Source organism: Phaseolus vulgaris, chromosome 3 (assembly GCF_000499845.2).
Source record: "Phaseolus vulgaris cultivar G19833 chromosome 3, P. vulgaris v2.0, whole genome shotgun sequence".
Classification (NCBI taxonomy): Eukaryota; Viridiplantae; Streptophyta; class Magnoliopsida; order Fabales; family Fabaceae; genus Phaseolus; species Phaseolus vulgaris.
Window position 1 is genome coordinate 9,125,655 of NC_023757.2, and position 11,340 is coordinate 9,136,994.

Sequence of the window (11,340 nt, forward strand, 5' to 3'; positions counted from 1 at the left end):
AATGTTGACACTGGAAAATCAATTTTTGGATATGTTTTCACATAGTTTGGAACTATAGTTTGTTGAAAAGCTAGTTTGCAATTATTGGTGACTTTATGTACTATCCAAGTTGACTATATTGAACTCAAAGAATGATGAATGAGACTCTATGATTAAAAGAGATGATAGGAGAACTCAGTATGTGTAAAATTGTATAACTATTATTTCATTGTGATGATAGTCAACATGTCAAACATCTAGTTGATCATAATACATACCACAAGAGAACTAAATACATTTATGTTAAACTTTACTTCGATAGAGTTGTTCTTGACTTTGAAAAGGTTAAGATGTGGTTAAATCAAATTAGATTGTCTATTACCCGTATTAAATTATGTTTTGTCTTAACTGTCTCATATCATATCTCTAGGTTCTATCTATAGAAACCTGATAAACAATTTTGAATATACTCTATGTTATATAAATTATATCATGAGATAATTTCTGTCTGTAGAACTTTCAATTATAATACAATTATTTTCTTTCATTATTGTTCGGAGGTTTTTTTTTTCTTTTGGTTGTTGCAACATATCATATCTTCCGAAACTTGTACTATTTTCTCTCAAGGTGTAGGTGAATTGTAGATCACCATTTTAGATACGCATTAAAACATTTTCCCATAATTATCCAATTTCATCTATTACTGGCACAATTACTCACCTTCACCCATTGATTCTACATCAAATTAAATGACATAAAGTTACCTTGCGTCCACCATGCAACAACACATACATGATAATTATACATACAATAATAGCCGTTTCTTAAATACCCAGCCAGGTTGAAGACTACACCAGTACAAAGAGTAGTATTTAACATTGAATTATTTGAGCATAACCACGTAGAGAGGCAGAGCCTATTATTTGAACATAACCACGTAGAGAGGCAGAGCCTGATTGTCTAGGTTTTCAATCATTTCAAAGCTTGGCAATTAGCCCATTTTGATTAGGTTTGGCAGGCAAGCCATTATTCTCCTTATCATCCAAATCACCTGGATTTGGTGGAACATCTATTGCTGGCGAGCAGTTGAAAAAACCATGCGGCTGCATCATAAATTGCATGATCACAAAACAAGTATATCACTGATGATTTCATATGAAAATGTGTTTCAACATTTGGTGGAACAAAGAAGTGCTAACAACATTCTTTCTAACCACACCAATAATAGAGAGGTATTGGATAGAGTGCATTGCTAATATTTTTCTATTATTGTATATTTGAGTGAAAAGTGTTCGTCATTTAAAATTCAGAAAGGATGAATAGCATACCATAAGCATGAAACCAATGTGTTCCACTGGCATAACAGGCCAGTCTTCCAGTCGAGGAATGTGTGTCACTCCAAAGACGTACCTGGAACATTCCGCCAAAAAATAAATAACCATCACATCAGAAATTCAAGTCCAGGACAACAATTATCAGCCAGAAAAATCATACATTCGTGGCACCTCAGCTACTAATTATAAGCACTGCTGCATATTCAAGTTTGCAATGGAAAAGGGCATTGGAGGAATAGCATCGTACACACTAATATTTTTTACCATATTCATATCAAACTAACAGATTAAAGTCAAATGAACAAAACTTTTTGTCAATTTAGATTTATTTTGATTTTGGTTTCTAGTTCAAAGAACAATTTCATCTTGGTAAGAAAAAATGAGATACAGTTAAAGAAACCAACCCCAAATTGATAAAATTTGTACATTTTAATATTAAACTGTGGAAGTAGCAGCTATGATCTAGCTAGAAGAATGGAGTGAACTAACCAGAGAACTATATCAGCTTCCTCCAGCGATCGGTTTTGCTTAACCCATGTGGCCAAACCCTCTCCAACGCGTGGATTTTGATTAGGGAACTCTCCGCCTGGATGCATTTCATCGCGTGCATAGGGAGTAACCCAAAGGTTGTGTTTCAAGAAAGCTGCTCTTCTCAAAAACTTGGCCTCAGAGCCAGCTAAAGGTAAACAATTTGAGCCAGGTACTAGCTTGTAACCAGTTAGATGCCCAGTTCTGTTTACAGTCCTTGTGTTCCTAACCTAAAATGTGCACTATTGCGTAAGATATACAGAGTTTGTTCATACTACCAAATAATTCCAACATTTTAAAATATGACTACTGGCACAGTGAATATGTATGTCTGTAGGAAATATATGCCCTTGGAAATTTGGAATGCAGAAAAAGTAGGAAAAAAAACTGACAAAATAGCTAACATAAACGCATTCCTGCGTTTCAAGATTTTCAAGAACTATAAGCATCTTGGAATCTGTAAAAAAGGAATCGTACAATTGATAGTTTCTCAATACGGGGGCCACAATACTAATAGCGTGGCAATCTTAAATCAATGACGACATGAATCATGCAATTTCTCTCTCACACACACACAATAACTATAACAATGTTTTCAATTGATGTGAATAAATTTAACATATATGTAGCATAAATAGTACTGTGCGATATCCTTCACAACTTACAGAGCAGAAGCAGCTTAAAACAGCAGCCAGATTTGAAAATTTTAGATTGCCCCTGCTACAACATCTAAAGTGGACAGTGATAGCAGAAATATTCACCCAGGGAAAAATTTAATATCTCAATGAATATTTTTTTTTCCTGGAGGAGGGGACTTAAAAATAAGTAAGAACTTACAATCCAGTGACGAGCGGATAAAGGATCACAATCACGCATTGCTTCCAATTCTGATTTAAGCAGTTTTTCCTCAGCATAAAATGCATTGTTATGAACATTATTGTCTCCTGGCTCTTCAATTTTGACATTCACCTCAACAACCTGGGCAGAGAGGAAAGATATGAGCTTATGCTTGATGAATTCTAGCTTTATGATGGAAGAGAAAAGACAAATATCAACAAGGAACTGTGGAATGAACTACTGAGTCATAAAATCAGGAGTTCAACATGAAAAATGAAAATATATAAGAACAGAAAACTCATAAGCCACGGTAGCAATGTTAAAATTTTTTATTGTTAATCGAAGGCAGGTTGGTGCAAAGGAGAAGCAATATTAAAGATTTAGATCATAGTAGTTTGCAATAAAAAGGACATAATGAAAATAGAAACCACTGAGCACACCACTGTTCATATGTGGTTTTCTTTGATACATGAATGATTCTAGACTGCTCATTGTCCTGCAATAGAATGCGAAAACACCTAACTGTATAATATCCTAATTGATATTTTAACTATTACAATTTACAACATAAAATTTGGACCTGGTAGGGGAGAAGAAATTTTGCGTTTTGCACTAAAGACCTTTCCCACTTAAAAATGAAATTGCATGCTAACCTGATTAAATGCTTCGCCAGGTTTGCAATCTACTGCCATGTCCATACGAGCAACAAAAAAATGTTGGTGGACAGGCGCATATAGTCCAGGTGCAATGGTTGTGCCATATTTTCGAGTTTCACCTGGTTGTAATGCTCCTAAGCTGAGAATACCTGTGAGCTTGACCTCTGCTTCTATTTTTCCATCCTGCAAGAAAATAAAGAATTACAGAGACAGCAAACTAGCATGTTCGAAGCTTAGGCACGTAAATCCAGCAGAAATCCATAGAAAAGGGAATGTCAGGTAAGAAAAAGACATATATAATATACATGCAATTTAAAACAATAAAGGGAATATCTCTCTGCAATAATAATATAACAATGCAAACAATGCTACAGGTCTAACTCCCTTCTGATTTAGGGTAACATAACATGACCCTCCTCTTGAATTCCTCTCAGTACTCTCTATATACAAACTTACTACCTGAGATACTTGTACGTATTTAAAGGAAAGTAACTATATACGAGTAGGCCTCAAAAATCGTAGATGGTTCCACCAATATCATTCAACACACACAGATAAACGCATGATGGATATTTAACTTGCCTGATAAAAGTGCCAGAAAAATCCATACTCATAGTTAGCCACAGTGCATACGAAAGACACTGTCAATCTTCTAGACCTTCGAACTTCAGCCAAACCTGTTCTCCAATCTTGATGCTTCCATAAAATACCATGATCTTCCTCATGCAAGCAAACACAGTTCTCAATTGTTTCAACACCTCCATAGAAGTTAGTGAAGTGTGCATCAAAGTATTTGATATAACCTAAACAATCACAGCCCTGAAAATGATGACATTATGCACAAACAGTTTAATTTCATCTACATTGAAAGGGAAGATATAATGAAGAAAAATTTGATTGGAATATAAGCAAATGTCCTGACCTTCTTGAGAGAATGAGCATTTTTACCCAGGCCATCTTCCCCAGCATCAAAAGCATTTTTCCTATAGTGAGGATCATTAGGATCTCCATACGGGACCACCATCTCAACAAAGCTCAATCTGTGGGCCACTGGTCTTCGTCCTCGACTTCCATCAATATAGGCTACTGAATGAATAACCAAACCCTCCCTAGGAGTGAATCCAATACGAAAGTTCCACTGCAAAAAATGGTCCATCAGTTTTATCAATTCTCAATATGTATGATAATGTGGTTTTGGAAAATGTGCTTGAGACAGACAACCACCTTCTGCCATTCAATGAAGCGTCCATTAACACGAAAACTTGGACCTTCAGGCTGAATAATCTGTAAGGGTTTCACATCACTTCGGTCAACTCCTCCCCGGGTTTCACCAGAAGTATAATTTCTTAGTGGATCAGCAGGTGGAAGGGGAACAAGTTTACGGTCTTCAAATTCAAGAACAACCATATTTTGCATGTCAACAAGTACGTGGATTCCCTCAACTGGACGGGCATAGCCATTTTCCATGGGGCAGTCGCTTTCAGTTCTACAAAAGATTAGTGGTTTAGCAAGTCTTCGGCTAGGAGCATCAACTTCACTGTGATATCCAGCACACCTGAAAGTTTCAACAGCACGAGAATTAGACAGAACAAGACATAGCTGAAATGAATTCTCATAATAGTCTACAAAATCTTCATGAAGCAGTTACTAACCAGGGATCCACCATCAGGAGATCCATATCCTCAATGCCTCTCTTCTTCATTGCTTCACGAAATGGAGGAAAGTCCTTGACTATAGCTTCACACTCAGCATACTCCACAGCATCCTATGGGGCAGAGAGAACAACACAAACAATTTTAATTTGAAAATAATTGAAAGTAACAACTCGAATGGCAATGTAACAGTTGCAGTGGTTATCATAATTTGGTAATTAGGATTTTTTATTGACGAGTTAGAAAAAATGGAAAAGTAGTTACAAACTTCCACATAGAAAAATTAGAAAAGAAAAGGTAAATAGTTTAATAATTACTTAGCATGGGCATAAGGAGGACTCCAAAAAACCTAATAATCATCACCATTTTAAGGAAGAATAAATTTTGAAGGAGTAAGTTTGTATTCACCATTGGAGGCTGAACATCTGGAACAACTGTAGATGAAACAACTTTGCCCCTATGGTGTCCACCTCGAGTTGCTGCATGAACTTCTCTAAGTTCAACGATCCATATGCTTGTCTCATTTGACTTTTTATTGTAAACAACTAATCTTGCTTTCCTTAGAGGAAGTTTGGTTGGAATCACAGGTCCACCTTTTGTCCTGGGGAGCAGTGATGGTTGGAAAGGAGGGAAGAAATATGCATCTGCTAATGCAACAACTTGCTTTTCTGGTTCTACCAGGTCTACTTCAATAAAGCGCATGCCATCCCTCACCTAACAAGATAATCAAACAATTTCGTGAACATGCAGAAATAGTAACATAGAGAGGTTATAGCTTAATGGGCAAGCACAGCTGTTCCATTACTCGGAAGTAAACCCATGTAAAATGTATGTTAAAGAAGAAAATAAGTATGTACCTCAGGTGTTGCCCCAGCTGCTCGAACGGTTGCCACAGCTACTGATATTTCAGCAGCAGATAGTGGATCCAGAGGATGGCTGGTTTGGGCTCTCACCATGACTGAGATACCTATGTCAAAAAGAACAGTTCTTCAACTTCGGACAAGAAGAAATTTCATTAAGGAGAGAGGAGGAGATAAAGTAGGCAGACGATAAGAAAAACACAAGACCAAGAACAACAAAAATGGCAAAGCTGAGCATAAACCCAATACATAAGACTCCTTTCTCCCTGCAAATCTGAGAGAGCAACAAAGTTGAAGCATCCGTGAGCAATGCACCACAGAGAAGCTAAAAGCGTAATTCTATCCTTATTGAAATTGGGGGAATTTAAGAAGGGACAAAACTTATATGTAATTTCTTAAGTACTTGCTATTCTGGAATCAAAATTAGAGATTTCACTTCAATAACTTAGGCTTACATTTAATACAAACTTTTATTAAGCAGGTAACCGAAATGAAACTCCAGTTTTGATAGAAGAATAGAACCTAAAACAACTAAGAACCATATCTAATTTTTTATCTTAGAAACCAAGGTTGGAAGAGTTCCTCCCCAAGGAGGCACATTAAGGACTGCATAAACTACAGATTGTCACAGAACAACTCATCCAAATTAAGAATACAGGTTCATTATTAGAGAGGAAAAATATAAGGTTCTCTTTCTTTATGCAATTAAAAGAAACACGACATTTCATTCAAGTTCTCCTGCATGACAAATTGAATCTTCCAACAATTCGTCCACTGAGCATAAAATTGATGCAGAAAAAAGAGAAAACATCAAGACCCCGTACAAGAGAAGGTGCAGTGTTTACCATGTACGTAAGTGGAAGCAGTGAGAAAGGAGTATGTATGTTACTATGTTTCCAAGATGAGAGTATGACGATGAAAATGAAATGAAATTTGGAATCCGATAATTAGAACAGAGGAAGAAAAACGGACTCAATATAATACTACCGAGAAAGCGAGCATGATCAATCAAGAAAACGGTACTTTATAACTTGCAGTCAAACAAATAAATTGACCCAAAATAAAAACTGCTTTGACACCACTAACTTGTTTATTCTTATCATTCTATCAGTAACCAAGGAGACGATCAAGTAAAAAATAATACTAATAAATAAAAATCTGAAAGAAAAAAAAAAAACCTTTGGCAGAAGCGGTTTTGGGAGGAGGATTGATGGCGGGAATGAAGGTGGCAACGGAGGGCCGTTGTTGTTGTTGGGGCGGCGCAGAAGAAGACGGTTTGGTAGTTCCGGTGGCGCAACATGGCGTCGTTTTTTCCTGAGCTGTGGCCATTGGAGAGGGTTAGCGAGCTCAGCGTAGTAAATTCCAGTGTAATATTCCACTGACATACAGCAATAATGCCAGTTGTTTCGAGAGTAAGCCACCGCCGCCACCACCACTAGCAGGAAGTGCAGGAACTCAGTGACTGAGTGACGCTGTAAATGGGATGACAGGAGGAAAGTAGTATAAATTAAAGAAGAAGAAGAAGGGAGGTTTTGTTTTTTATTACAGATAATGATAATGAGAGTTGTGGTGGGATAAGTGGAGTTTGGTGAATGGAGTTTGGTTAATTAAAAAATGATTAGTGGTTGATGTGAGTCTGTTGTGGATGGATGAGGGAAGGAGGGAAGGTAGAGATGGGGAAGAGAAGACGTCACCTCATCGAAAGCGACAAGGTTGCCAAATAAGCATATCAGACACCATTGACAGTGATGCAACACACACTTCCACGTAACATGCAACTCATTCCTTTATCTTTTTCTTTTTACCCTTTTCTTTTCTTCGCCCCTCTCATTCAACTCGTACGTACGTGGAGTAAAATATGATTCCATTCTTCAATTTAAGGTTGTTTTCAAGATGTTACTGGAAGTTCCTAAACTATGTGGCAATTCCCTGTGCATTAAAAGGAAGGGATGCCCTTTATTGCTTCCCAGCTTTAGTGCTCAACCTTTTTCTAATAACAATTTTTTATATATAAATATATTGTTGAGGTATCCAACAAGAAAGGAAAGTATCTTTTGAGGTCATTTGCTTCCCTTGTTTTTGAGGTATCCATTTGCTTTAACTTTTTGTGTTTGCCAGCTTTGTCAGAGTTTCAGTTTTTAGAGTTTTGGGTAAATTTAGAGGAGAGGGGTCTTTAAGAAATTATTCAAATAGTTTTCAATAATTCATGTTTGATTATTGTATGTTTTTTAATAAAGCAATCACTTCAATAAATATTTAAAAATATAGATATTGAGTAAATGAAATATGAATTCTAAATATAAGTATAGAAAAAAGTATATTTTTTATGCATAAATTAGTATAATAAATATTGTTATATTTTATTTTTAGTAAAATAGAAAAAGTGAATAATCTTAATACAAAAGTTTTAATTTTATTAATTTTGTTTTAGCTCTGTTAATACTTTAAATAATTGAATGTGTGTTTAGCTTTTAGTAATTCTTATAGTGATATGTGTTTATTAATATTAATTTTCATTCTAATAAAAATATATGACAATTAATAGAGACTAAACATATGTTTAATTTACATCAACAATTAATTAAATGTAAAGAAAATTAATGAAATTAAAGTTTTTTACTAAAATTATTATTTTTATACTAAAAACGGAATATCTCAATACTTATTAAGTATTGAATCAACTATTTTGCTTTTTTTTATAGTTTTATATTGGTTAAATGAGATTTTTTAGTCGTCCACTACTCAATTCCATGAAAAGATCATTGCATCATATTATATTGCATAATTATATTGTTTTATAATGTATTTATGTTTAGATTTATCGAAAATCAAATTGGAAATTCTTTCAATGAAATTCAATATTTGTTTTCCTTCTCTTCTAATTCTTTTTGTGCTGAAGTGATCTCTGGAAGTTTCTTTTGAAGATTTATAATTTTTCTTTACAATGTTGACTTTGTTTAGTTTAACAATAAGCTTTATCTTTTATTAAATTGTTTTCAGAGATATGATGAATTGTCGTGCGATAAAAGCTAGGTATTACAAATAATAATTCAATCGTTTGTGTTTAGTAACCATCAACTATAAATTTTTACTCGGTCATTATCATTCAATCCAATAATTACAGTGTGAAAATAGATATGTAAAGATCCTTTAAAAAATCACAAGTAATAAATGTTGTAGTTAAAAACATTAAAAAAAAATACCTTATTGTTAGTATTAATCATTGAGATATACCATTATTGACATCTATAGGGTGATGGAAAGATAATGATACAACCCAAATAGTTAGGTAGATGACTAAGGACACAAGAGACACTTCATACTTTGATTAGTCATTTCAGCATCCAAGACAAGGTTCCACCAAATAGCGGAAGGATCTCAGCAAAAGAAGAATTGGGCATAGACCAGAGCATCAATTGTTCTTCTTTCTGGTCTTCTTACAAGACAAAAATGTTTGTAAATAAATTGAGCTCACTTTGGATATCCAAATAGAAGAATAAACTAGAGTAGGGTGTGCTTAGTAATTTGAGTAGGGTGTGCTTAGTAATTTAAGTATGGTGTGCTTAGTAATTTGAGTAGGGTAGTAATTTGGGCTTGTGTCAAGCCCACCTTTCATGACAAGTTGATATGATTCCAATAACATGATAGGGATATTCTAAGGACATGTTATGGATTCAACTTGGGTTGGAATATTATTAGGCACCTTTAGAATTGGATCAAGATTCTTTACCCATTCAAGAACTTAATCAAGAACACAAGAATCAAGTCAAACCCACATAGAAACCCATTTTGAACAACAAACCCATGGATAGAAACTCAAGAACACAACATATAGCAATTATACCCATGGAGGACGTGACAAAAACAACAAGAACAACCAATTTGCACCGATTAAAATTGAATATAAGTGCAGCAAATGAAAGAGGACATCATAAGGAAGAGATTGCATCGATTGAAAGTGAAAACAAACAAGTAGAACAAAAATGGGTAATTTGGAATGAAGGGAAAATGGATGAAGAAGATGAAATGAAATAGGGAACTTATGTGGTTGGAGTTCTTGGAGATGAACACGCCACTTGAAGGATGTAAGGCTCCAAGATGAGTGTAGATGCCGCCACTTGAGGTTCCAAGATGCACTCAAGATGAGACTAGAAGAAGAGAAGACACAAGTCTCTCAATCACTCACCAATTTGGGAGAATTTCTTTACTCAAAATATCAAATCTGTATTTAGAAGGACTCAAGCCCTCCTTATATAGGAGAAGGACCGGTCATGTAAGTACAAGAGGCTTACAAAAGAAGCTAACTAAAGTTCCCTTGTAACTCTCCCACTTCTAGCACCTAAAGTGAAGGAGGAAGGGATATCTTCTAGAATTTTCTAAAGCTAATATCTAAAGATGCTTTACACAAGAGGTATCTTTAGGTTTCCCTCTTAGCACCTACCTAAACACTATTCTATATTATTTACAAATTTATACAAAAGAAACTATAAAGAGAGATATTAATTGAAGCCCATTCTTGAAAGCTTGTAGTCTTATTTTGGCTTTAGGCTTGGTCCTCTCTTTATTTTAATTCTTCTTTAATTTTTGAGCAGACTAGAAGGAAGAACTTCAAATGTTTGGGTGAATGACCTCTTCCTCCATTAGTAAAATCCTCTCTTATTTGATCTCTATCACAAGTGCTTCTAGGTGTAGGGTTTCTTTGACCTACCTTATAGAAGGCTTCTCACAAATGTCACCCCTACCCCTCTATCTTGTTCTCCAATACACTCTCTCCTATAAATAGAGTGCCTTACCTCATGTATTTCACACAATGAAATTGAATAGAAAAAAAAATTATGTCAAAGTGTTTAGTGGGTTGAGTCTCCTATTATCTTTGGGTCTTATCTTGAGTGCACAACACCTCAAGTGATGGTTTTTCACCACTCATCTTGGAGTAATCCATCCTCCAAGTGGCGTGCTTCATTACCCATTCTCCATAAGCTTTCTTCATCCTTTCATCTTTTCTCTTTTATGTTCTTCTTTTGCGCCACTTTTCTTTGATTCCCTGCAGATAACAAAGTCAATTTACTATCAAAATTAACAGTTGAATAAGAGAAAGGCAAACATGACTTAGAATTTGTAAGCAGTGGGAGTTCAGAAAAGGAGGTCCTATAGACAGACCAAGTTGGAAAAAATTGTTTGGGAATGATGATTTTTGTTGGAAAAAGTCCTCTTAACTGGTGAAAACCATTAGGAGGTATGAAATAATTAGCCCTAACATTTTTTAACCAAGATGGTGGTGAAGTAAGAACCTTTGGTAATGAAAAAGATAAGGAAGGAAAACACCTTGGATGTGAAAGGATAAGACCCATGTCAACTTGGCCTTCTTTGGCTTTTTCATTTTTACTTGTGGTAGGTGGGTGAGTTAGGTATTGTTTTACCTTGTTTACCATTAAGGTTTGCTTTTGTGGACAATGAAGAGCTATGTGCCCAAAACCTAAACATTTAAAACATT

General features: G+C 35.2%; 1 protein-coding gene across 1 annotated transcript; it reads right to left on the reverse strand.

Moving 5' to 3' along the window:
- Positions 1–712: 712 nt before the first annotated feature.
- Positions 713–7,694, reverse strand: LOC137806578 (amine oxidase [copper-containing] zeta, peroxisomal-like). Its single transcript, XM_068606779.1, has 12 exons — positions 7,025–7,694; positions 5,844–5,953; positions 5,395–5,700; positions 4,987–5,099; positions 4,559–4,889; positions 4,257–4,472; positions 3,917–4,153; positions 3,332–3,517; positions 2,679–2,819; positions 1,803–2,071; positions 1,308–1,389; positions 713–1,082 (listed from the first exon to the last, which is right to left on the reverse strand). The coding sequence occupies exons 1-12, from the start codon at positions 7,173–7,175 to the stop codon at positions 957–959; spliced, it is 2,268 nt and encodes a 755-aa protein (XP_068462880.1). The 5' UTR covers positions 7,176–7,694; the 3' UTR covers positions 713–956.
- Between the last annotated feature and the right edge of the window lie 3,646 nt (positions 7,695–11,340).